Here is a 27861-nt window from a genome sequence, read left to right as displayed (position 1 = left end):
CTGCATAATCAGTTATGTTTGCTGCTGTTGACAGGCACAGATAGCATTTACTTAAGCTGTGCCCCTAATGCACCCACCACACAGAGTTAAGGTTTATTCACCACAGGAAACTATCACCCACCTACTCTGTCACTCTGTTGTCATCAGCGCATGGAATAGGCCTGCCGATACGCTGTTCTCTCCCCTCTTTACCCCACACTCATCAGTGTTTCCATATCAGGGTGCAAGGGGTTAATAATGGCCCGTCCAGCTCTATGGTGAGTGGGTCCTTGTTATCGTCACTCTGTAAGCCTGTGCTGGGCTGTCAATCAAAGCCCTGGGTGATCAGCGATCAGTCACCTCCTGTTAAGAGGTGCTGGTCTGAGGCCCCATTAGTGGAGCAGCAACTCAGCCAGACTGGTCTCATTGGTCCGGGCCAAAAGCTGATGAGAAACAGGGTTAGAGGAGCAGAGGTTAGAGAGAGAGGTGGGCGGGGGGATTGAGTGGGGGTGTTGGCTGGTTGTTGGGTCTGTTGAGGCAGCTCTGTTTTCTATTTGTGAGGATTAGGCTGACAGATCTGTATTTGGTTTCTTTGGACTAACTTCAGCTAATCCCCCTCACCTGCACTGAGTGCAGCCCCCTCCCTCCCTTGTCTCCCTTTCCTCTAACCTTACAACCCCCCCCCCCCCCATGCTTCCCCCTTCGCCCAATACAAACACTCCTCCTGTGACGAGCACATGACTCACTGCACTCACTGTCTCCTCAGGTTAAGGCCTCACACTCAACACAAATTTCTCACCAAAGGAACCAGTGGGGGTCCCTGCTTCTCTGGACTAGGGGGAAGAAAGAGGACCCCCACATCTTGTTGGCTTTCACGGATTTAGTTTTTTTAGGGTGGGCGGGTGAGGGGTGGTTGCTTGTCACCTAGAGATAGCAATATTGCGGAAGCAGGTTGTCACAGGCCCTCAGGAGTGAAAGGTAGACCTCTGCTAAAGCAGCACGTTGGGAGACATTCAGGGTCAGAGACCTCTTCCCTTCCTGGCTCCCACATCTAGAACAGATTACCTGCGGTAACAATACAGTGACATGGATTGCATGCCTCTAATTGGTTGCCAGATGAAAGGAATGGCCCTAGGCAAATATTAGCACATTTTAGCTGCAGACAGACAGAGACAGACACAGACAGACAGACAGACAGACAGACAGACAGACAGACAGACAGACAGACAGACAGACAGACAGACAGACAGATAGGCAGGCAGACAGACAGACAGACAGACAGACAGACAGACAGACAGACAGACAGACAGAGAGAGAGACAGACAGACAGACAGACAGACAGACAGACAGACAGACAGACAGACAGACAGACAGACAGACAGACAGACAGACAGACAGACAGACAGACAGACAGACAGACAGACAGACAGACAGAGAGAGAGAGAGAGAGAGAGAGAGAGAGAGAGAGAGAAAGTTAGGGGTGTGAGGCTCTCTGTTTAGTGAGAGATTAAAGCTTCCCCCACTCAGCCCTATGGTGTTGTGAGGAAAGAAGGAAGGAATTTGAGGCTCAGGGGGGATTCGCTGTTGGGGTCACAGAGGTACCAAAAAATGTTTGGAGGGACTTGGTGTGGAGTGCATGCAGTCTGCTGCTGGTGAAGCGATGGCACAGTATAGAGCGACACACACACACACACAAACATCCCTTCTAACACACTCCCAATGGAAAGCAGTCACAGAAAATTACAGCCATTTCCTGATCTGTCAGGCACTGCTGTCGCTTCGTGTTTCACAGAAAACACACATGTTCGCTTACTCCAAGACAGCTGTTTAGAGTGTATGTGCTTCTGCTGCACAGCCTTAACACACACAAAGGCAAGCATAAATAAATTATGGATAACACATGCACAATTTAGCACAAGCATATGCCAAAATCAAAGTCCTCAATTTCTCAATTTCAGTCAGACTAGATTAGCCTATGATTTGCATCTGCCCACACACTGAAATAACACACACACAGAAAGGAAGGATTATTGGTCAATTTGCAGCAGGCCTCATGTCAGGCCCCCATTAAACTCCCAGTTATCAACAAAATGCAACTGGAGGTGCTAATGAGGTCTAGTGGGGCGCAATGAAGTGCTAACTGGCGCACACACTCGCTGGGAAAATTACAAATGAAAATATCATCAACGTACACCTAGGCTACTACAGCAGATTATTATCAGGGTTGTTCAACATAATATCAACACCTTCCTAAAATTGAGCCTCAATTCTTCGGGGCATGTACTCTACAAGGTGTCAAAAGTGTTCCACAGAGATGCTGGCCCATGTTGACTCCAATGCTTCCCACAGTTGGCTGGATGTCCTTCGCGTGCTGGACCATTCTTGATACACATGGGAAACTGTTGAGCGTGAAAAACCCAGCAGCGTTGCAGTTCTTAACACACTCAAACCGGTGCACCTGGCATCTACTACCATAACCTGTTCAAAGGCACTAAAATATTTTGTCTTGCCCATTCACCCTGTGAATGGCACACATAAACAATTCATATTTCAGTTTTCTCAAGGCCTAAAAATCATTCTCTAACTTGTCTTGTCCCCTTCATCTAAACTGATTGAAGTGGATTTAACAGGTGACATCAATAAAGGATCATAGCTTTCATCTGGATTGAAAACAAGGTGTTCCTAATGTTTGGTATACTCAGTGTACAGTGTACAGAATCATTGTAAGATCTAAACAGCTGTGACGAAAAAAATGTAACTTAAGAATGGGAAGCATAGAAATAGCGGACAAAGAACATATATAACGCTTCTTAGACTTGCTTCAATGAGAATGACAGATCTATAACTCACATTTCTATGTGAATTTGGTGGGGTCGCCCAAAATGTTACATATTGCCAAAATGTTACATATTGCAGCTTTAATTTAACAAAGAAAGTGTCAACTGTAGCCACTTATTTCCTTTCATAGTTCGTTTCCCTAAGCATGACCATCATCCACATAGGCTACCAATTTTTTTACCAAACATAGCTGTTTTGTTTCAGCAATTGGACATTGTTCTGGACATTGTTCCACTTTACCCTACCATAAGAACAAAAGGGTGCATTTAGGTTACTCACTCCACGGAAGGGAAGACTGCTGCTACCTCGTTCGCTCTCTTTGGTCTCCAACCAAGGTGCATGAATAAATTGATGAGCAAAAATAAGTGTATAGGACATTCAACTCTTGGAGGACAGTGGAAGTTGATGATCATATAAGTGATTCTTTATTTTGAAAAGTAAAACCAACGAATTTTGGCCGTAGCTTTAGGGTTATACAGAGTAAAAATGAATAGGAGGCTGGTTTAAAAAAAAAAATCTAAATGATCACTTGACTGCGGGCCATAGCCCGGTGCACCAGCTCCTCGTTCAGCATAATCTTACTTACTTACTGTTGAACATTGTAGGCATACTGAGTACTGACACATTTTACCACACATGCTACGAAAGGGGATTAGTTATCATGATATTTAGCCTACTCTCTGAACATGTCTTGTGTGTAGTCTTCGAGCAGCTCACAGATCCCGCCAATCTTGGGTGCGTTCGTAGATTCGCTCTGGCGAGTGAGGTGTTCTCTCGTTCGTGTCTGGAAGTAGCTAGCAAGCTAGCCAACATTAGCCAGTTAGCTTGAGATCAACCCTACTCACTGGCCAGACCGTCCAGTGTGCGCTCGGGAACGCCCCGAGAGCGAAACGCTCTGAATTTATGAATGGACAATCCGACAATGCTCTGAATTTACGAACGCCCAGAGCGCACTCCGATTTTACTCTGGCACTCAAGATTGAATTTACGAACACACCCCTTGTGTGTGGATTTGATTTCGCGCCAAACAACATTATTCCAAGCGCGAGTTTGCTTTCGGTAAACATATACTTGTACGGACGTCCTATTCATATTAATTTAATTCCGTTGTAACACCCTCCACAAGAATGGAATCAAACATGTCTGAACAGTTCGTTGAAATTGACAATTTCGGCCTTGAGTTGTTGGAAAATGTTGATATGACGATGGAACCTCAACACAGCCATGAAGAAGTCAGCAGGTAGGCCTATTTTTCTTTCTACACGGTGTGATTCACAGACAGCTCTTGCGGATGTGTTATCCTTGCCTAGGCTAGGTCTATCTACAGCACAGTTGGATAAGGCTGGTGTGGGCCAGAGCCCATAGCCTAGGCTATTAGGTTACATATAAATATCTTATTATAATCTAGACAATATCAAGCCTAGTGGTTAGAGCGTTGAGCCAGTAATCAAAAGGTTGCTGGATCGAATCCCTGAGTTGACAAGGTAAAAAACTGACCTTCTGAAAAAGGCAAATAACCCACTGGGGCGTGTTTGTAAGTAACAATTTGTTTCTAACTGACTTGCCTAACGTTAGTGCTTGTAGTTTTTACTATGCCATAGTCTTTATTTTCATAATTGAGTTGAAAATTTAAAGGATACATTTTATGCTTATGAAAAAAATGATAGGATTGTTTAAATCAGTTTTGAATTTGTGGTCCACCGATTTTCCCATTAGTTACTGGCTACTACTAATTAGACCTTTCACCAAGGTTTATTTGGTCATTTCTTATGTTCAGCCAGGAAGTTTTAATCCTCATTGAAAAGGTGATTCTAGAGATAGTCACCAGTCTGTCCAAAGATGAAGCTCCAGTTTTGGTCCTACCCAACCGATCCAGCTGGGCCAATGTAAGGTAAGCCACTCACTTTGTTACTATAATGTCTAGCTTTTGGGCCATACTCACTCTGTTTGACCTTTAGCAAGATAAACATGTACATCTGTACAACAGATGTCTTATTTATGTTATGTAAATACAGTATAACCCAGTAAAGTTACATTTGAACTAAGTGGTCATGTTGTGTAAACTGAACTTTGCACTCAATTTGATAAGTCAGGTCCTGCAACTGGTCTAAATTGCTGTTAAATGCATTTGGAGAAAATCCTTTAGTTCTTTGATCTCTCATTCTATCTGAATGTGTAAGAGAGCTAAGAAGTCCAAAGGGATTTGTGGGGTAGAAATTGTGTCAATAGAATCACCTAAAGTTTTGAACCGTAATCCTTGAAGCTGAAATAACTTCCTGACTGAATAGGTGTCAGTTTGATTAAATATTTAAAAAGCACCAGCTACACATACAACACACACACAAATCTGGCAGTTTGTGGAGGTCTTTAATGTGCACAGGCTGTGGAGATTTCATGCTTAGAACATAGTGAACTGTCTGGTTGAGTCTACATCAAACCTCCTGACAGCTTAAAGCACATTCTGGTTCGGCCCTTTCAAATGTGAGAATCCCACAGATAGGGAGGCAAAGGTTTCACAGAGGAAATGCAGTCGAGGTATGGGGGAGGTCTATCACAGGTAGCCCCCAGGGTTTGGGATTCTTCTAGGAAGGATCATAAAGGTAGCAGGCTTTTTTACAAAGCTGATCAAAGATAGGAGACCAAATGTTCAGATTTTGTAAATAATGAATCATTTTTTTGTCTTCATTCCCAACTTTGAGTTTTGACAACGCCGTTGGCCTTCAAATGACTTCAGGAAGTTCTGTCACCACAGTTCGGAGCAACTGTTCCTCGTCTGTCACTAAATTTGGTGAGAAGAAAGACACACCACTGCCCCCCCCCCCTCTCTCACTTCCCCCTTCCCTCAGCTGTGCACAGAAAGTTACATTATTTAAATTCACAAACTTTAAACTACTCTAAGGAATTTAATCAGCCCTACTTCATGTGGCTTTCATTCTTATCCTATCTGGGCTTACATGAACTAATTGCATAAACTGCAACGACATGGTATGTCTTATGCCGCTGACAGACAGAAATATTATGGTCAGAGAAGCTTTCCTGGATCAGTGTTATTCACTATGGATTTCATTATCCATCCTAAAGAAAATCCTGAATTAACTACTTTGATGATTAAATTACCTATCATCAGATAACATAGGGGATTGATTGAAAGGTTTCCTAGACTGTACTGGTATATTACAATATACTGGTAGCCTACAATACAGATGTTTAACTGGGTTTTCTATGCAGGGCACATTCTCAAGGTTCTATCCACCATCTACAAACTTGTGCAGAGCAACGTATATGCCACAAAAAGGTAATGTCTTGTCAGATAGCCAATGCATAAAAAAATACTTTCTTGCCTTAACACCAGTACTTTGAGAAGTAGTTCTCTTGTTTCCACAGGGACATCTATTACAACGACACACAGCTTTTTGGTTCACAGAGGACTGTCGATTCCATTGTGGATGACATCTCCTGCATGCTCAAGGTTCCACGCAGAAGACTACATGTGGTGTGTATATAGTATGTGAGTGTGTGTGTGCGTTTGTGAGAGTACAATTTCAGTTCAAGAGGAGGCATCAATGGCCTGATATTGAATAGAATCATACTAAAACATTTGGAAATACCTTTTGATACGACATGTTATGATTAGTTCAGGGCTAACACATGAAAGCACTCAGTTATTTTCATATTTTTTGCCTATTTTCTGCCTCGTACAGGAAGCAACTGTGTATATATTTTCCATGATTTCCATGATCAAAGAGCAATGAAATTCAACTTGACTCAAAAGCATTGTCATTTGTGTGTGCACGTGTGTGTGAGTTTATTAACGGTCTCCAGCTAGCTACGTCCAAGGGCTTCATCTCAGGTGATCTGTGTTACCTGGAGGAGGACAGCACCAAGGTGGACTGCCACTCCAACTCCACTGTAAATCCCACTAACACTAAATACATTCCCCCAACATCTCAGCATCGTCACAGTATGGTCATATGCCTGTTGAATATGCATATAATGTCAGGGAAAGGGAAAGGGGGTTACCTAGTCAGTTGTACAACTGAAATGTGTCTTCCACATTTAACCCAACCCTTCTGAATCAGAAAGGTGTGGGGGGCTACCTTAATCGACATCCACGTCTTCGGCACCCGGGGAACAGTGGGTTAACTGCCTTGTTCAGGGGTTAGATACCTATACTGTTACAATATACAGTATCATCATTCGCCATGAATGTTTAACAGTGCTAAACCTCTCCCATTTCAATTACATAACAGAGGTCTCTAGTCTCAGCCAAACTTAATAAATCATGTGTTCACCTCTTTCTGCCCACAATTTCCAGGTTCAACCAATTAACTAATCACTCGGTTTATAGAATAATTGTTCAGAAAACCAAAAAAACTCAGTTTACTTGTATTCTATCTACTGTTTGTGGGTTGCATACATCAACTGACACCCAAACAGCTAGATTAATTTCTCATTATATTTTTTTGTTGTTGTTTGAAAGCTAACAGTAATTTGCTATGTTGATAATTGTGTCTCTTAATTGTGTTCTCAGGCTACTCCAGTCTCTTCTAATGTTGGCGGAATCAGGAGTATCCTTTATAATCATGCCAGAACACATATTTCAGCAATATTGTAAAGCGTTTGTAAGACTTCCTTCCTCTTTTAACTAACTCCTCCCACTCTCATCTATTGGTGAGGAAGAGTCCATCAGTGATGTTTGTGTTCACCTTGACCTGTTCTCCAGACATTGTGTCATCTGCTAAGTTTGTTTTGATAGTGGAGAAGGATGCTACCTTCCAGAAACTGCTCGATTATGACTTTTGCACCAAGTTATGTCCTTGCATCATGATCACAGTATGTCCTACTTATGGTTTTCTTTTGAGCTTTTGCTTTAAATGTAATGTGTTAATCATGTGACATTGTAAATCTGTTATGTGTTTGTGTCAGGGTAAAGGTGTCCCAGATGTGAACAGCAGGCTGATGGTGAGAAAGCTTTGGGATACCCTGCACATCCCTATATTTGCTCTGGTGGATGCTGACCCTTACGGTAATACTCCACTCTTTTATCCTATCAAAGACACACACACACACAGGGGTTGCGTGTCCTGCTTAGCCAACAGGCCTCTCTGATGTGTCAGGGTGGTTAGAATGGGGATTGTGTTGGCGTGCTCTAGCCCAGTGGAATCATCACACTGGGGCCCCTGGACTCAATTCAATTCAATTCAAGGGGCTTTGTTGGCATGGGAAACATGTGTTAACATTGCCAAAGCAAGTAAGGTAAACAATAAAAATTAACAGTAGACATCACACATACAGAAGTTTGAAAACAATAAAGACATTACAAATGTCATATTATATATATATATATACAGTGTTTTTACAAGGTACAAATGGTAAAGGACACAAGATAAAATAAATAAGCATAGATATGGGTTGTATTTACAATGGTGTTTGTTCCTCAGTGGTTGCCCTTTTCTCGTGGCAACAGGTCACAAATCTTGCTGCTCTGATGGCACACTGTGGAATTTCACCCAGTAGATATGGGAGTTGACTGTCCCTCTCCACACAGCACCTCTCTGCTCCCCTCCGCTCTCCTCACATCACATTGCGAGTCGCATGTGTAACACTTTACTTTGTTCTCTGTCCCCTTAGCTACATATCTCAGAGGATAATTGCTCTGGTATGGTGATGATTGTATCGTGTCTCTTTCTCTCATTTTCCCAGGCATTGAGATTATGTGCATCTACAAGTACGGATCAGTGGTGAGTCCTGCCATGCCTGTGTATTTCTGTAAATCATCCAACGTGGCTTGTGCAGTGTCTCGGTGCAAGAAATAGGTAATTATTCTGGTCTTTAAGTTGAAAAGTGGGAGCAGTCAACCATATCTGAGCATTTGAAGTGACATGAAGGGTAAAAGTAAAGTGATTGCGTGGGATCTCATTTGTGTGAGGTTTTTGTGTGTGAGTGCATTTATGATCATGTCTGTTTCTGGTTTATATGATTATACCCCAGGTGGACTTGTGTGTCTGAATGTGTGTGTGATTCTATGTACGATATGTGGCTTTCAAAAGTATTCACACCCCTTGGCATTTTTCCTATTTTGTTGCCTTACAACCTGGAATTAACATGGATGTTTTGGGGGTTGTATCATTTGATTTACATAACATGCCTACCACCTTGAAGATGCAAAATATTTTATCTTGTGAAGCAAACAAGAAATAAGACAAAAAACGGAAAACTTGAGCGTGCATAACTATTCACCCCCCCCCAAAGTCAATTACAGCTGCAAGTCTCTTGGTGTATGTCTCTATAAGCTTGGCACATCTAGCCACTGGGATTTTTGCCCTTTCTTCAAGGCAAAACTGCTCCAGCTTCTTCAAGTTGGATTGGTTCCGCTGGTGTACAGCAATCTTTAAGTCATACCACAGACTCTCAATTGGATTAAGGCCTGGTCTTTGACTAGGCCATTCCAAGACATTTAAATGTTTCCCGTTAAACCACTTGAGTGTTGCTTTAGCAGTATGCTTAGCGGCATTGTCCTGCTGGAAGGTGAACCTCCGTCCCAGTCTCAAATCTCTGGAAGACTGAAACCGGTTTCCCTCAAGAATTTTCCTGTATTTAGCGTCATCCATCATTCCTTCAATTCTGACCAGTTTCCCAGTCCCTGCTGATAAAAAACATCCCCACAGTATGATTCTGCAACTGTCACGTTCTGACCGTAGTTCCTTTGTTATGTCTTTGTTTTAGGTTGGTCAGGGCGTGAGTTGGGGTGGGTAGTCTATGTTGTATTTCTGTGTTTGGCCTGGTATGGTTCTCAATCAGAGGCAGCTGTCGATCGTTGTCTCTGATTGAGAATCATACTTAGGTAGCCTGTTTTCCCCATTTTGGTAGTGGGTGATTGTTTTCTGATTAGGTTGTTTTCCCAGACAGGACTGTTTCATTCTTTCACTTTGTTGTTTTGTTATTCAGTGTTCAGTTGATTTATTAAATATTAACATGGACACATACCACGCTGCACATTGGTCTGATCTTGACTACTCCTCGTCAGAGGAGGCTGAATTACGTTACAGCCACCACCATGCTTCACTGTGGTGTTCTCGTGGTGATCAGAGGTGTTGGGTTTGCGCTAGACATAGCGTTTTCCTTGCCAAAAAGCTCAATTTTAGTCTCATCTGACCAAAGTACCTTCTTCTATATGTTTGGGGAGTCTCCCACATGCCATTTGGCAAACACCAAACGTGTTTGCTAATTTTTTTCTTTAATCAATGGCTTTTTTTCTTTCCACTCTTCTGTAAGCCCAGCTCTATGGATTGTAAGGCTTAAAGTGGTCCTGTGGACAGATACTCCAATCTCCGCTGTGGAGCTTTGCATCTCCTTCAGGATTATCTTTGGTGTCTTTGTTGCCTCTCTGATTAATGCCCCCTTTGCCTGGTCCGTGAGTTTTGGTGGGTGGCCCGCTCTTGGCAGGTTTGTTGTGGTGCCATATTCTTTCCATTTTTTTAAATAATGGATTTAATGGTGCTCTGTGGGATGTTCAAAGTTTTGGATATTTTTTTATAACCCCTCCCTGATCTGTACTTCTCCACAACTTTGTTCCTGACCTGTTTGGAGAGCCCCTTGGTCTTCATGGTGCCGCTTGCTTGGTGGTGCCCCTTGCTTAGTGGTGTTGCAGACTCTGGGGCCTTTCAGAACAGGTGTGTGTATATGTGTGTGTGTGTATATATGTATATATATATATATATATATATATATATATATATATATATAGCACACAGGTTGACTTTATTTAACTAATTATGTGACTTCTGAAGGTAATTGTTTGCACCAGATCTTATTTAGGGGCTTCATAGCAAAGGGGGTGAATACATATGCACGCACCACTTTCCGTTTTAGTTTAAAAAAATAATTTTTGAAACAAGTTATTTTTTTCATTTCACTTCCTGTTTGAATTACTTTGTGTATGTCCATTACATGAAATCCAAATAAAAATCAATTTAAATTACAGGTTGTAATGCAACAAAATAGGAAGAACGACCAAGGGGCATGAATACTTTTGCAAGGCACTGTATATTGTTGTATGTATTCACATAAGTGTGTTTTATGCACAGTTTGTCAACCTGTCGATCTGTCTGGTTGTGTATTGACATGTTTCTGTGTGTGTATCTTTCCCCTCAGGCCATGTCATTTGAGGCCCACAGTCTGACCGTCCCCAGCGTTATGTGGCTAGGCCTCCTCCCCTCTGACCTCCAGAGGTTTGGAGACAACCACTCGCTACTTCCTCCTTCCTCCTCCCTACCTCTAATTGAGATTATATTCTGGGGATTTGGAGATTGTTTGTTTTGATTTCTGTTGCTGTTGCCTTTGCTTGTTTCTCTCTCCCCGAGGAGCTGTTTTGGAGTGTATATTGAGTTTTAAGTATATGCCAGCAAGAGCAGTCTTCGCCTGAAAAGGGTTTTTTGACATAAATCAAGTTTAATTGTAGTCTGCAAGCCTGCTCCTCCTAAGACTCTAACTGTACAGTACATAATCAAAAGCATCCACATTTTATACAGTTTGGACAGAAATGGAGAGAGCCGTAACTTTGTGTCAGGATATTTCCTTTGCTTCAGTTGTAGAAATAATAATTATGTTGCTATCTTAATATGGTCATTCAGAAGACCATCATCCAAAGCTATTTACAGTTAAGATATTTTTATATATGTCTAATAATATGACTGTTCATCTCTTGAACTAACTGAATTGAAAACTTACTGATCATAACCCTTCTGTACTTTAGATTGAGAGTACCTGAGGATGCTCTGATCCCCCTCACACAGAGAGACCAGAATAAACTGACCAGCCTGCTGAAGAGACCCTACCTGGCCTGCCAACCTGCCTGGCAGAAAGAGGTCAGAAGGGGAGGGCTACCTTTTATGAGTGGTTTACATACAATACAAATATGGAAAGGGAGAATGTGTGCAGTCAGTCTGTTATTAGAGATAAGGGGGAAGAAAGTTAAAGAAGATAATGTGTGCAGTCAATAAAATGTATTTATAAAGCCCTTCTTACATCAGCTGATGTTACAAAGTGCTGTACCTAAACCCAGCCTAAAACCCCAAACAGCAAGCAATGCAGGTGTAGAAGCACGATGGCTAGGCAAAACTCCCTAGAAAGGCTTGAACCTAGGAAGAAACCTAGAGAGGAACCAGGCTATGAGGGGTGGCCAGTCCTCTTCTGGCTGTACCGGGTGTAGATTATAACAGAACATGGCCAAAATGTTCAAATATTCATAGATGACCAGCAGGGTCAAAAATAATAATCTCTACCGCTCCTGCAGTCTCTAGCGAGTTGAAAACAGCAGGTCTGGGACAAGGTAGCATGTCCGATGAACAGGTCAGGGTTCCTTAGCCGCAGGCAGAACAGTTGAAACTGGAGCAGCAGCACGACTAGGTGGACTGGGGACAGCAAGGCCAGGTTTATTTAGTGCTTTGTCCGTGTACCCAGAAAGTAGAGCATTGCAGTAGCCTAACCTCGAAGTGACAAAAGCATGGATTCATTTTTCTGTATAATTTTTGGACAAAGTTTCTGATTTTTGCAATGTTTCGTAGATGGAAAAAAAGCAGTCCTTGAAACAGTCTTGATATGTTCGTCAAAAGAGATCAGGGTCAGTAACGCCGAGGTCCTTCAGTTTTTTTTTTAGACTGTACAACCAACCATCAAGCTTAATTGTCAGATTCAACAGAAGATCTCTTTGTTTCTTGGGACCTAGAACTATCTTCTCTGTTTTGTCTGAGTTTTTAAAAGTAGAAAATTTGCCTCCATCCACTTCCTCATGTCTGAAACACAGAAATGTACAGCTGTGTGTCATCCGCATAGCAGTGAAAGTTAACATTATGTTTCCGAATGACATCACCAAGAGGTAAAATATATAGTGAAAACAATAGTGGTCTTAAAACGGAGCCTTGAGGAACACCGGAATTTACAGTTGATTTGTCAGAGGACAATCCATCTACAGAGACAAACTGATATCTTTCTGAGAGATAAGATCTAAACCAGGCCAGAACTTGTCTGTTTAGACCAATTTGGGTTTCCAATCTCTCCAAAAGAATGTGGTGATCGATGGTGTCACAAGCAGTACTAAGGTCTAGGAGCACGAGGACAGATGCAGAGACTGCAGTCAGTCTGTTATTAGAGATAAGGGAGAAGAAAGTTTTAAAAGATATTTCAGCTTATGAAACATGGGACCAACACTTTACATGTTGTATTTATATTTTTGTTCTGTGGTAGATAAGATCACACCTGGTGGTCAAGGATGAACTCTGTTTGCTCATCTTACTCTTGCATCTCTTAAGACATGTTTTGTTCTTGTTGCAGATGGAAATGATGCAACGGAGCAAGGTGAAAGCTGAGATCCAGTCCCTGGCCTCCATAGCCCCTGATTTCCTCAGCCGCGTCTACCTGCCAAACAAGCTGCGCTACGGGGGCTGGATATGATCACACACTGCCCCTCTGTGGATGGTGGGATGTGGGATTTGATATGCCTGGATTCAAGCATGTATGGATGTGATACAGTTGCAGTGTGCCTGTCTGTGCATATGTCAGTTACTCAAGTCTGTCACATAGTGACCTGATACAACATTGTACATCACATGTTTATATTATTGACTATTTTAGGTCATTATATTATATGACCTAAACATTTTACTAAATTATTCCAGATTAGAGTATCAGTCCACCTTAAGTGGCCGATTGACTGTGTCCTTGATGGTAATGTATCTGTGGATACTAAAAATGTAAATTTTCTGCCACTTGTTGTTAATCAAGTAAAATAAAATGTTATTTGTCACATGGTTCATAAATAACAGGTGTAGCAGTGAAATGGTTACTTGCATCAACAGTGAAGAGATGACTCTGGGATGCTGGCCATCTCAGCAGAGTTCCTCTGTCCAGTGTCATTGTTCTTCTTCCTATCTTAATCTTTTCTTTTTATTGGCCAGTCTGAGATATGGATTTTTCTTTGCAACTCTGCCTAGATGGCCAGCATCCCGGAGTCACCTTTCACTGTTCACACTGAGACTTGTGTTTTGCGGGTACTATTTAATGAAGCTGCCAGTTGAGGACTTGTACTCTTGCTCAGTTGTGCACTGAGGCCTCCCAATCCTCTTTCTATTTGGGTTTGAGCCAGTTTGCTCTGTTCTGTGAACGGAGTAGTACACAGCGTTGTAGATCTTGGCAATTTCTCACGTGGAAAAAGCCTTAATTTCTCAGAACAAGAATAGACTGAGTTTCAGAAGAATGTTATTTGTTTCTGGACATTTTGAGCCTGTAATCGAACCAACAAATGCTGATGCTCCAGATACTCAACGAGTCTAAAGGCCAGTTTTAATGCCACTAATCAGAATAACAGTTTTCAGCTGTGGTAACATAATTGCAAAAGGGTTTTCTAATGATCAATTAGCCTTTTAAAATTATAAACTTGGATTAGCTAACACAACGTGCCATTGGAACACAGGAATGATGGTTGCTGATAATAGGCCTCTATACACCTATGTAGATATTCCATTTTTTTAAATCAGCTGTTTCCAGCTACAATAGTCATTTACAACATTAACAATGTCTACACTGTTTTTCTGATCAATTTGATGTTATTTTAATTGACAAAAAAGTGCTTTTCATTCAAAAACAAGGACATTTCTATCTGACCCCAAACTTTTAAACGGTAGTGTACATATACAGTTGAAGTCGGAAGTTTCCATACACCTTAGCCAAATACATTTAAAATCAGTTTGTCACAATTCATGCCATTTAATCCTAGTAAAAAATCTGTCTTAGGTCAGTTAGGATCACCACTTTATTTTAAGAATGTAAATGTGAGAAAATGTGAGAATGATTCATTTCAGCTTTTATTTCTTTCATCACATTCCCAGTGGGTCAGAAGTTTACATACACTCAATTAGTATTTGGTAGCATTGCCTTTAAATTGTTTAACTTGGGTCAAACATTTTGGGTAGCCTTCCACAAGCTTCCCACAAGTTGGGTGAATTTTGGCCCATTCCTCCTGACAGAGCTGGTGTAACTGAGTCAGGTTTGTTGGCCCCCTTGCTCGCACACGCTTATTCAGTTCTGCCCACACATTTTCTATGGCATGGAGGTCAAGGCTTTGTGATGGCCACTCCAATACCTTAACTTTGTTGTTCTTAAGCCATTTTGCCACAACTTTGGAAGGGGGGCCATTGTCCATTTGGAAGACCCATTTGCGACCAAGCTTTAACTTCCTGACTGATGTCTTGAGATGTTGCTTCAATATATCCACATAATTTTCCATCCTCATGATGCAATCTATTTTGTGACGTGCACCAGTTCCTCCTGCAGCAAAGCACCCCCACAACATGATGCTGCCACCCCCATGCTTCACTGTTGGGATGGTGTCCTTCGGCTTGCGAACCTCCCCCTTTTTCCTCCAAATATAACGATGGTCATTATAGCAAAACAGTTCTATTTTTGAGGACATTTCTCCAAAAAGTATCATCTTTGTCCCCATGTGCAGTTGCAAACTGTAGTCTGGCTTTTTTTCTGGCAGTTTTGGAGCAGTGGCTTCTTCCTTGCTGAGCGGCCTTTCAGGTTATGTCGATATAAGACTCGTTTTACTGTGGAAATAGATACTTTTGTACCGGTTTCCTCCAGCATCTTTACAAGGTCATTTGCTGCTGTTCTGGGATTGATATGCACTTCGCACCAAAGTACGTTCATCTCTAGGAGACAGAACGCGTCTCCTTCCTGAGCGGTATAACGGCTGCGTGGTCCCATGGTGTTTATACTTGCGTACTATTGTTTGTACAGATGAACGTGGTACCTTCAGGCGTTTGGAAATTGCTCCCAAGGATGAACCAGACTTGTGGAGTTCTACAATTTGTTTTTTGAGGCCTTGGTTGATTTCCTTTGATTTTCACATGATGTCAAGCAGAGGCACTGAGTTTGAAGGTTGGCCTTGAAATACTTCTACAGGTACACCTACAATTGACTCAAATGATGTCAATTAACTCAATTAGCCTATCAAAAGCTTCTAAAGCCATGACATAATTTTCTGGAATTTTCCAAGCTGAAGGCACAGTCAACTTAGTGTATGTTAACTTCTGACCCACTGGAATTGTGATACAGTGAGTTATATGTGAAATAATCTGTAAACAATTGTTGGAAAAATACCATGTGTCATGCACAAAGTAGATGTCCTAACTGACTTGTAAAAACTCTAGTTTGTTATCAAGAAATTTGTAGAGTGGTTGAAGAATGAGTTTTAATGACTCCAACCTGAGTGTATGTAATCTTCCGACTTCAACTGTAGGTTGGGGTGAAGTATTGTCTAAAGTTGTTTTGGTCTCATGGAAGTATTGACTGGTCCAGTTATAGGGAGGCGTTGCAAACTTTACTTTCTATAGAGGACAATGCTATGACATCATCAAACAAATCCTGTCGGTGTATTTAGGCACTGTGATATACAGACATTAGCTGCTAGTAATTGTGCACCCAGCTTCTTGTGACCACTAGTCAAAGGTAATGCCTCCACCCGTTTCCTTCTGTGAGTACCATTTTTCTATACCATTTTTGCTATTGTCATGTGTTCATGAAAAAGTTTTTAACCAATAATATGTAACACCATATAATGACTAGTATGTGCCACCAGGTGGAGACAGTGATCATTGGTGCTTATGAAACATAATTTTTTATTATGAAACACTCAACTACAAAGTCAGATTTCAGAGTTACAAAGTCAAATTTGGCACCCAAACAAAAAAACGTTTGCTTTTTGGTATTCATTTAAGGTTAGGTATACGGTTGGCAGTGTGGTTAGGGTTAGGTTTAAAATAAAATGTTAAGAAGATCAATTGAAATGGGCGGGGGGTTTATGACTTAATGGCTATAGCGGCTATAGACGACCCTTTGGCAGGCGTGGCTCCTTGCGTGTAAAACAGCGCCGACGTCATCGGACAGAGTGTTGTTGAAACCCAGGCAGAGTGTGAGAACGAGACCAGAGAAACTTCAATTGGTAAACAAACGATATTTGAAAACTAATAACTGCACGGAATGATCACCGTTTAACTAGGTAGCTAGCTAGCCAAGTTGCTTATGCCAGGTAGTGGCTTCGCCTGACTGTTGTAGCATGCGCATCCTTCATCAGTTATCCACAACTAACGTTAGCTGGTTAGCTAGCCACAGACAGTCTGGATAATAATCAGAGAAGTTTGACCTTGATCTCTTTTCGCTGCTAATCAGAGAGAAAGTAGAGACGTTGTGGACGCTGACAAATAGAAGGGTATTAGAGTAGAGCATGGCTCCGATTTTTGTTTGTGTGTAAATGTTCTATCTGCTCTGAGTATGGTGACGATTGGTTCTAGCTACATTCTAGTGTTCGATCAGAAAGTTGTCTAACCACAAAATTGCATTGCTTTTTGAAGGAAGCCTGCAAACTGTTGCAGTAAGTAATTTTGAAAGTGAGTAAGCTATAGTTTTGTCAATTAAATCATATCAATGTTGAAGCTCACAGATAATATTTTATCACCGAGTTTGTTTTGACCATTGGTAAATGTTGATTCATGTAGGTATGTCTAAGAGACCTCTATCAGGGTAGAGGTACCTGCCTTGTTGCTAGATAGTCAGACCATAGTTACTATTTAACAAAGACTGGCAATGGCTGTGGCTGTGCATACAGTGTCAGTGGGTCTTTGCATTACATGAGCTGTGATGCAACATGGACCCACCCTCAGCCCCTGGTTTGATAAAGAGGGAAAATATAGATGGGATGGTAGTCCTAGGTTATATTACAATGATTCACTTGAACAGACAGATGGTTGTGCTGTCTTTTGTTTGGTAAGTATCTTCTCAGCTGTTGTAGTCTTATGTGTTGTTGTCCATGGTTTCAGGCAGGCTCTTGAGTGGCCCTCCTGTTTTTCCTCATGTCAAGGGCAGCTGACTACAAACTGAACGAAAGTGATGCCTCGGGCTATGAGCATTTTACATCTACTCTTCTCTGTATGTTGGTTAGCTTAGTATCTGTTCAGTCATGTTGAGAAAGTTATTTTCCTTCTGTCCGGTCAAAGTGGAATGGGATGTTTTCAGGTAAGGAATGTTTGTCCGTTTTTAATGGCTGAGACTATTTGAATTTCAACATCTTGGCATTGATCTTTATGCTCATCATAGGCTATATTTTGGTTGTTCATATTCATAATACAATATAGCCTTGTCGTGTCTAAATGTCTGGTCTCTTTAGATCTCTTGAGGACTAATTGTTTTTGGACAAAGTTTTTGTTTCATTAGAATATTAATTTTATTTTCCTGCTCTTCATTTTCATGTTTTGTTTGAAGTTGGCGTGCAACTAGAGATGAAAGCCTGATGATTCTAATTTGACCTCATGTGGGGCGGCAGGTAGCCTAGTGGTTAGAACGTTGGACTAGTAAAGGAAAGTTTGCAAGATCGAATCCCCGAGCTGACAAGGTAAAAATCTGTTGTTCTGCCCATGAACAAGGCAGTTAACCCACTGTTCCTAGGCCGCCATTGAAAATAGGAATTTGTTCTTAACTGACCTGCCTAATTAAATAAAGGTGAAAAAATAAAAACTGTGATGATAGTCAAAAGTAGCCTACACAGACAGAGCTTAGTGTGGTAGCCCTCTCTGACCCCCCCCCCCCCCAGTTTATATAAATAGATCTCTGCTGATCATATTTCACCGCCTCACCAAATGCACCAAGCTCTACCATCCAGTCGATCCGCTGTCAATCTGGGACCAGAAAGGAAATATTTTTTGATTCCGGTGATAGGCTAGACCAACATCTCTTCCTTTCTCCTTCCCAGATTCAGAGGGTCTAAGATGGACACTGTTATCCGCCGATGCCCCTTCCTGACTATGGTGCCCCGGTTGTTCCTGCAGCTGGCAGGGAAGTCATCCCTGGTTGGCTATGCCCTGAAGTGCCCTGTGATGATGGACCTGGCCTCACGCCCTCTGGCCAGAGCTCTCTCCTCTTCAGTCTTGGTGTCCACACCAACAAACGATGGTGAGCACATTAGTTCCCCATAGTCACTTATTATAAATGGTTTTAGATGGGCTATGTTATGGATTTATTGCATAGAGATGCAATGTTGTGCTATTTTACTAATCTTGCTTGAGGCTTGCTTATGGTAGGGCTCAATGCTTCTTTGTAAAAAATTGTTCTTAATCAAATTACTGTGCAAATGTGACTGGTAACTCACCCATACAAATAGTCATAAATGTAACCTATTAGGCTGTGAAGAATCTTACACTCAACAGCTTTTATGCTCAACAGCATTTATTTTATTTTCATATTTTTCTCAGTGCCCAAATAGGCCTAAATAATTCAATAAAAGATAAATTCATGTATTCAAGTTAATCAAATATAAATCCTCCTCTTGTTGTCACTGTAGAGTCAGAGGGGGTCCAGGGGCCCCCAGGCCACCCCATGCCCCTTGCTGGCCAGCCTGTGGGCTCCAAATGCCCCTTCCTGGCGGCTGAGATGGTGCAGAAGAACACTAGCGTGGTGAGGGAGGCCTGCATCGAGCTGTCAGAGGACGTACAGGACAGGAGCACCGTCCACACAGGTAAACATGTGACCTCTCTTTGACCTTCTCCACTCAGTTGTGTAAGCAGAGGTCAGTGTGTTAATAAAGCTTGTTATGGATAGTCACCTTTCAAGGAATTTGTCATAGTGAAAATGTGTCATAGACAGAGTCGAGTTGATCACTCTTTAACAGTGTTTATCCCCCTTTATTGATACAGAGAAGTCCCAATTGGATCCCACTGTGGTGGACCTGATCAACGCTGACAGGGCTGACCGAGGCACCCTGAAAAACATGCTGAAACAGCGCACCCCCAAGGTTTCTCACTTACTGCAAGACAACCTACCCAAAGGTAAGCACCTGCTCACATGTATCCTCTTACACTTGGGGCAAATGTTTCTTCTAAGCTGCGTGCGTAGAGAAGCACGAGATTCTACTTCCCCCAACTTTCTAGCATTTTCCCTGTTACTTAACACTGTCAACTTTCCCTTTACTGTGAGAATTGTGATGGAATCAACACAATATTAGCCACTTTCAATGCAACATACTGAAAGAAAACAAACTATACAAGATTTAGTATGCAAAACTAACTGCAAGATATTTTGTTGTAGGCAGAATGCAGCGGAGACTAAGATTCTATTGCATTGACAGGCACTACTCAGGCCCATACTCTACACAAATTGCTGTGCCATAACCAATCAGAGCTGCAGTACGCCTATATGCAAATAGACCATTGCCAACAAATGTTGGCCATTCACTTTGAACTGGACTGTTTTACAGCATGAGCGGTTGCGCTTGTTTTGAGATCAAAGCGAAAGCTGCATGTACTGTAGCCACAAGTGCACATTTGTTCATATTCTTTGCTAGTTGGGGCGGCAGGGTAGCCTAGTGGTTAGAGTGTTGGACTAGTAACCGAAAGCTTACAAGTTCAAATCCCTGAGCTGACAAGGTAGAAATCTGTCATTCTGCCCCTGAACAGGCAGAATGCCTGTTCCTAGGCCATCATTGAAAATAAGAATAAGAATTTGTTCTTAACTGACTTGCCTGGTTAAATAAAGGTAAAATAAATTTTAAAAAGTGAGTTATTAGCCCAATTAAAGCTAATTTGTAGTCCGCAATGTGGGAGTTACTGCTTCCTACAAGAACACATTTCTAGCTGTCTTTGAAAAGCGAGTCATGTAAAGATATTTTTTTATGTCTTAAAGGGGAAGTGTTGTATTTTGAGACAGGTTTGAATAAGCTACATAGCCAATAGGCAGAGGGTGGCATAATTTGTCTGATTCTTTGTAATAATGGCATTGGAATAATAATTCATTTTATTTTGTAAAGTTTTGTAAAGTTGTTTCTTGAATCAAACAACGCAACAAAATGTTCAGTCACCTCCTTGTCTCAAGGACAAGTGGAGAAACAGGTTAATGTCAAGCCCTACATCTTTAAACACCACACATTGGCTGTTACTGTAGGCTGAATGATAGAACTTCTATTTTCATGTTCAAATGTTATGTGATGCATTTTCGCCATAGTTTTTTTGGTTAGGCCACTCTGGTAAGCCTACATTATGATCAAATAGCCACGGTAACCTACTTGGTCACTGTTAAAACTGTAACTTAAAGCTGGCACACCCTCCAGTGTTAACAGTAAACATGCGCCGGAAGTTGCACAGAATTGTCACAATGTTGAAGTTTGCGCTCAGCAGAATTAGAGGGAACATTTCTTGGGGCTACATATTATATTTTTGTGTAACAATTGTTTGGGTACCCCTCATTTTAGAAAGAAGCTGCATCCGAACTACAGTCACAAAACCTTACACATCGTATTTATTTTACAGCATCTGCCAACTTCCACTACGACAAGTTCTTTGAGAAGAAGATCGATGCCAGGAAGAAGGATCACAGCTACCGGGTGTTTAAGACAGTGAACCGGCGCGCCACGTCATTTCCCATGGCAGACGACTACTCTGAGTCGCTCCTCATCAAGAGAGACGTTTCTGTGTGGTGCAGCAACGACTACCTGGGCATGAGCCGACACCCCCGCGTCAACCAAGCCATCATGTGTGTGGGTCATGCAGGTCACAGTAAATGTAGATGGTTGTTTAAGATGGATGGAGGTTGACTAGATGGGCGTCAGATCCTAGCTATAGGCGTGCAGTTATAACACTATCTTAGAAATGTGGAGTTCCACTCGTAGTTTTCCAAAGAAGACCATTTCTTATCAAAGGCCTCTTCTCTTTCTTTAGGGATACATTACAGAAGCACGGGGCAGGAGCTGGAGGAACACGGAACATCTCAGGGACCAGTAAGTTCCATGTGGACCTGGAGTACGAGCTGGCCGACCTGCATGGCAAAGACGCTTCGCTGCTCTTCACTTCCTGCTTCGTGGCCAATGACTCCACGCTATTCACTCTGGCTAAGATTCTCCCAGGTACTGATACGGATTCTAAAACAATGGACTCAAACCTAGTAGTTTTTCATACACTTCTTCATTCCATGTTCTATAGTAGCTAAAAAATGACTGATTCTCCACTTTACATTATATTACATACTAATGGACAAAATGATCTGTATAAAAACAACAAATGTTCCTGTTCCCAGGTTGTGAGATCTATTCCGATGCAGGGAACCATGCATCAATGATCCAGGGTATAAGGAACAGCGGGGCCAAGAAGTTCATCTTCCGTCACAACGATGTCAACCATTTACGAGAGCTGCTGCAGAAGTCTGACCCTGCCACCCCCAAGATTGTGGCCTTTGAGACCGTGCACTCCATGGATGGTGGGTTTATGATTTGTTGCATTTAAAAAAATATATATTATTATTTTTAGATTTAAACAAATCATGGAGACAGAATTAGAACCAAAAATACGTAAAGAAAGCACTTTTCCTGATGTGTACTGCATATACAAAACTTGCCTGTTATCCAATCTGATTGTGGGAATCTAAAGGAGGTTGTATTGTGGTTGTTTTCTAGGCGCTGTGTGTCCTCTGGATGAGATGTGTGACGTGTCCCATGAGTTTGGGGCCATTACGTTTGTGGACGAGGTACATGCTGTTGGTTTGTATGGGGCCAGGGGAGGTGGCATCGGCGACAGGGACGGCGTCATGCACAAAATGGACATAATCTCAGGAACTCTCGGTAAGCTGACTTGGGGCTAGCTTATAAATGATAAGATGTCATTGCTATAGCACCTTTGTAGGTAATTGTCTTACACTCCCCCCACCCCCTTCAAATTAATAATGTTATGATCAAATATTTAACTCACCCAGACCATCAGATCAATTTAAAACCTCTTTACCTGGTTTATACCTTACCTCGTATATTCATTCCCCCATCCAGGTAAGGCATTTGGCTGTGTGGGCGGCTACATCGCTGGTACCAACGCCCTGGTGGACACGGTGCGCTCCTACGCAGCAGGCTTCATTTTCACTACCTCCCTGCCACCCATGCTGCTGGCTGGGGCCCGGGAGTCCATCCACACCCTGAAGGGGGAGGAGGGCCGTGTGCTGCGCAGGAAACACCAGAGGAACGTCAAGCTGCTTCGCCAGATGCTGATGGACTCGGGCCTGCCCGTTGTCTACTGCCCCAGCCACATCATCCCTGTCCGTGTAAGACAGGCCTGTTAACCTCTCTGGGATATGTGTGACGGCAGCGTCCCACCTCGCCAACAGCCAGTGAAAGTGCTAATTACAATTCCTCAAGCATACAAGTATTTTACACCATTTTAAAGATAAAATTCTCATTAATCCAGCGACAGTGTCTGATTAAAAAAATTCTTTACAGCGAAAGCATCAAACGATTGTTAGGTCACCACCAATTCACAGAAAAACACAGCCATTTTTCCAGCCAAAGAAGCACAAATGGAGAGAGAATTAATCACTAATCTTTGATGATCTTCATCAGATGACACTCATAGGACTTCATGTTACACAATACATATATGTTTTGTTTGATAAAGCGCATATTTATATAAAAAATCTCATTTTACATTGGCGCGTTACGTTCAGTAGTTCTACAACATGCGGTGATTGTGCAGAGAGCCACATCTATTTACAGAAATACTCATTATAGATGTTGATGAAAATACACGTGTCATACATTGAATTAGAGATATACTTATCCATAACCTTTCTAGCGCAGGCGTTCCGCTAGCGGAACCAATCGACAACATTCCGCTGAAAAGGCAGTGCGCGAAATAAAAAAATATTGTTTTTTAGAAATATGTAACTTTCACATATTAACACGTCCAATACAGCAAATGACAGAGAAACATCTTGTTAATCTACCCATTGTGTCGGATTTCAAAAATGCTTTACAGCGAAAGCAGAACATATGATTATGTTAGGTCATCGCCAAGTCAGAAAAACACAGCCACTTTTCCAGCCAAAGATAGGAGTCACAAAAAGCAGAAATATAGATAAAATGAATCACTAACCTTTGATGATCTTCATCAGATGACACTCATAGGGCATCATGTTACACAGTACATGTATGTTTTGTTCGATAATGTGATATTTATATCCAAAGATCTCAGTTTACATTGGTGCATTACGTGCAGTAATGTTTTGATTCCAAAACATCCGGTGATTTTGCAGAAATACTCATAATAAACATTGAGAAAAGATACAATTGTTATTCACATAATTAAAGATAGACTTCTCCTTAATGCAACCGCTGTGTCAGATTTCAAAAAAACTTTACGGAAAAAGCATAATCTGAGAACGGCGCTCAGAGCACGATCCAGCCAGAGAAATATCCGGCATTTTGGAGTCAACAGAAGTTAGAGATAACACCATAAATATTCACTTACCTTTGATCTTCATCAGAAGGCACTCCCAGGAATCCCAGTTCGACAATAAATGACTGATTTGTTCCATAAAGTCCATAATTTATGTCCAAATAGCCACTTGTTGTTAGCGTGTTCAGCCCAGTAATCCATCTTCATGAGGCGCAAGTGCTTCGTCCAGACAAAAACTCAAAGTTGCGTTACAGGTCGTAGAAACGAGTCAAACGATGTATGGAATCAATCTTTAGGATGTTTTTAACATAAAACATCAATAAGCTTCCAACTGGAGAGTTCCTATGTCTGAAGAAAAGCACTGGAACAAGAGGTAACTCTGTCAGGAGCAAAAGACGGATGACATCTAGTGGAAGCCTTAGGAAGTGCAACTTGACCCCATAGACACTGTGTATTTGGTAGGCCAAGCTTTGAAAAACTACAAACCTCAGATTTCCCACTTCCTGGTTGGATTTTTCTCAGGTTTTTGCCTGCCATATGAGTTCTGTTATACTCAGACATCATTCAAACAGTTGTAGAAATTTCAGAGTGTTTTCTATCCAATACTAATAATAATATGCATATATTAGCATCTGGGACAGAGTAGGAGGCAGTTCACTCTGGGCACGCTATTCATCCAAAAGTGAAAATGCTGCCCCCTATCCTAAAAAGGTTCATGCAACCGCTGTGTCAGATTTCAAAAAAACTTTACGGAAAAAGCAAACCATGCAATAATCTGAGTACAGCTTTTCAGACAACAAAGCAGCTAAAAAGATATCTGCCATATTGGGTAGTCAACATTAGTCAGAAATAGCATTATAAATATTCTCTTACCTTTGATCTTCATCAGAATGCACTCCCAGGAATCGCAGTTCCACAATGTTTGTTTTGTTCGATAATGTCCATTTATGTCCAAATAGCTTCTTTTGTTAAGGCGTTTGGTAAACAAATCCAAAAGCGCGTTAAGGTCGCGAACGAAAAGTTTAAAATGTTCCGTTACAGCCCGAAGAAACTTGTCAAACTAAGTATAGAATAAATCTTCAATAATGTTCCAACCGGAGAATTCCTGTGTCTGTAGAAAAGCAATGGAACAAGAGCTTACTCTCTCGTGACCGCGCCTCAGAGCCTGTGGCACTCTGCCAGACACCTGGCTCATTCCTCTCATTCGGTGCCACATCACAGTAGAAGCCTCAAACAAAGTTCTAAAGACTGGTGACATCTAGTGGAAGCCTTAAGAAGTGCAACATAGCCCCTATTGTAGATACAGTGGGATATTGGTTGTTAAACTACAAGCCTCAGATTTCCCACTTCCTGGTTGGATTTTTGCCTGCCATATTAGTTCTGTTATACTCATGTTATATTCACAGACATCATTCAAACAGTTTTAGAAACCTCTGTTTTCTATCCAATATTACTAATAATATGCATATATTAGCATCTGGGACAGAGTAGCAGGCAGTTTACTCTGGGCACCTTATTCATCCAAGCTACTCAATACTGCCCCCCTGTCACCAAGAAGTTAATCAAGTTTTAAACCATGGAAACAAGAGAAGGGACATTCTATCAACAGTGGCTGTTATATTTCATGCTTAAAGAAAATGTTTTCTAATTTATCACCTGAGGATTGATCTTTGACCCTTGTTGTAGGTGGCGGACGCAGCCAAGAACACAGAGGTGTGTGACATCATGATGTCTCGCTACTACATCTATGTGCAGGCCATCAACTACCCCACTGTGGCTCAGGGAGAGGAGGTCCTCCGCATCGCCCCCACCCCACACCACACTCCCCAGATGATGCAGTACTTTGTCGGTAAGCACACGCCCCAATGAGTTTGTGGTTTTTAGCATGTAATAGTTTTGGATTTGTATGATTTTTAACTTATTCAATGTTGCTAAAATGGCCTCCATTTGGTGGGATAAATCTGTCCATGCTGACTGCATTCAGAACTGAAGTAAGAATCTGCTATAGTGTTTCTTGTATGTTTTTTTTTTAAATAAAGTACAACTAAAATGTGATATATTACATGTGAATGTGTTCCTGGCCACAGAACGTCTGGTGAAGACCTGGAAGGAGGTGGGTCTGGAGCTAAAACCTCACTCGTCAGGGGAGTGTAACTTCTGCCAGCAGCCTCTCCACTTTGAGCTGATGACTGAGAGAGAGCGGTCTTTCTTCACGGGCATGAGTCACATGACATCAGCCAGAGCCTAAAAGTTAATTATATACACCTCCCCCATATCAAATCTCTATTTAAGATATTTATTCTCTTATCAATGTACAACTCCATCACCATGTATGTAATATTATTAATTACAAATAAATGTTTGCGGAAAGTTATACTTTTGCTATTGTATTTCTTGAGCAACCGTTCTGTTACTACAATTTATTTTTTGAAAAGATAAGGTCAGTGTTGACAGGGAAAATTATCTTTATTATCACTTTGGCAATGTGGAAATGATGTAACATTGTCTCTCAACCAAATGTCAGCCTTGACAAATGTTAAACATGCCCTTTGCTCTAACACACACATCACCAGAGTGATTGAGCAAATCTGAAACCACTGTCAGAACACACTTTTGAGAACTATTTTCTCTATACATTTTAGTCAGAAATGGATGACATCCAATGTTTTTCAGAAGTTGCTAGTAAGTCCTGGGCGACGCTAACCATGGGGTGTTCCTATTCCCCCAATAATTCCATTGAGCCATTACTCTAATTTGAGTACGATTGCCGCCTTAACTGTATTTTCACATGCTGAAAAATGTGGCATTGTGCCCCTTCATACACTCATTCTGCTCTGTGCCTTCAATATTTGCTCATTTAGCATAAGCTAAAGGCTCCCAGACGGAGCAGAACATTTACTATACATTTACTATGCTTGGATGTACTATACATTTACTATGCTTGGATTTACTATACTCTGAACTGTTTTCATTCTAACCTGGGTTTAGAGGGCTTCAAACGGAGAGTCAACACTCCAGAACATTACACATCGTTCACTGTTTAATGTCTTTCAAAACCCCATAGGGTCTTTTTCAAACGGTAAACGTGACATTATGAAATATTGATTTGTTCCTTAGTACTTTTGCACATCATATTTTATAAGGCAACTTGGTCATGAGTCCCTTTTATCACGAAGGCTGTGAGGCCGATACGTAAGCTTATTAAATATCAGTGATCCTACCAAGAGCAGTGTGCGGCTTCCTTTTTCCTTCATCTCGTTCAACTGTTACCATGCACCTGCAAAGAGATTGCTCAGATGTGTGAGTGCCTTTTGAATTTGGTATTACTTGGGTCCTATTTGACGTGCTATCAAAGTTTGAATAACATTGTGAAAGTAGTAGCATATTACTATTGCTTTGTAGGTCAGTCATTGAGGTGTATAACTAACTGACCAGTACCTTCAACATGCCTTTCTTTCCACCAGAGGGAATAGCAGTGCATCTTATTTCCTAGAGTTGTGTTGTTTCTCATACTAGAATCATTCCTCTCATCTACTGTGTGTGCAGCAACTGCAACGTGCCACTAGATGGGGTAATACAACAGGATATTATGACTTTTCTTAACTTAGTTTTGAAGCTATGTCAATGTTTTGAAGGCATACCATAACATATAGACTTTTCTTCTCAATAGTTCCAAATTGATCATGTCAGGATATAAATGTTAAAGAAATAATGTCTCATCAGGTGACCATTTTCTAGTGTATGGTGGAAGCTGTTTAACAACGTGATGGTTAACTGGTAGGCATCA

General features: G+C 41.5%; 2 protein-coding genes across 5 annotated transcripts; both read left to right on the top strand.

The window, feature by feature from the left end:
- Window positions 1-3892: 3892 nt before the first annotated feature.
- spo11 (SPO11 initiator of meiotic double stranded breaks) lies at window positions 3893-13329 on the top strand. The gene is made up of 13 exons (XM_064956029.1): window positions 3893-4057; window positions 4595-4708; window positions 5517-5605; window positions 6046-6112; window positions 6202-6310; window positions 6640-6726; window positions 7349-7385; window positions 7541-7650; window positions 7744-7843; window positions 8521-8558; window positions 10972-11048; window positions 11573-11684; window positions 13150-13329. Exons 1-13 carry the CDS (start codon window positions 3945-3947, stop codon window positions 13267-13269), a joined length of 1173 nt encoding a protein of 390 aa, XP_064812101.1. The 5' UTR covers window positions 3893-3944; the 3' UTR covers window positions 13270-13329.
- A 3387-nt stretch (window positions 13330-16716) lies between these two features.
- LOC135527987 (5-aminolevulinate synthase, non-specific, mitochondrial-like) lies at window positions 16717-26448 on the top strand. 4 transcript variants are annotated; one of them, XM_064956715.1, is made up of 12 exons: window positions 17792-17889; window positions 18136-18265; window positions 18623-18822; window positions 19211-19384; window positions 19563-19694; window positions 21171-21393; window positions 21579-21763; window positions 21934-22113; window positions 22310-22474; window positions 22676-22944; window positions 25761-25923; window positions 26162-26448. In XM_064956715.1, the coding sequence occupies exons 3-12, from the start codon at window positions 18639-18641 to the stop codon at window positions 26320-26322; spliced, it is 1836 nt and encodes a 611-aa protein (XP_064812787.1). In that variant the 5' UTR covers window positions 17792-17889; window positions 18136-18265; window positions 18623-18638; the 3' UTR covers window positions 26323-26448. The 4 variants fall into 4 exon arrangements, with proteins under 4 accessions (XP_064812786.1, XP_064812788.1, XP_064812785.1 ...); XM_064956714.1 differs by lacking the exons at window positions 17792-17889; window positions 18136-18265 and adding an exon at window positions 16717-16819; XM_064956716.1 differs by lacking the exons at window positions 17792-17889; window positions 18136-18265 and adding an exon at window positions 17618-17640.
- The last annotated feature ends 1413 nt before the right edge of the window (window positions 26449-27861 follow it).

This window comes from Oncorhynchus masou, chromosome 33 (assembly GCF_036934945.1).
Source record: "Oncorhynchus masou masou isolate Uvic2021 chromosome 33, UVic_Omas_1.1, whole genome shotgun sequence".
NCBI lineage: Eukaryota > Metazoa > Chordata > Actinopteri > Salmoniformes > Salmonidae > Oncorhynchus > Oncorhynchus masou.
The sequence above is the reverse complement of the archived record's forward strand: the minus strand, read 5'-3'. Positions and strand labels throughout refer to the sequence as shown.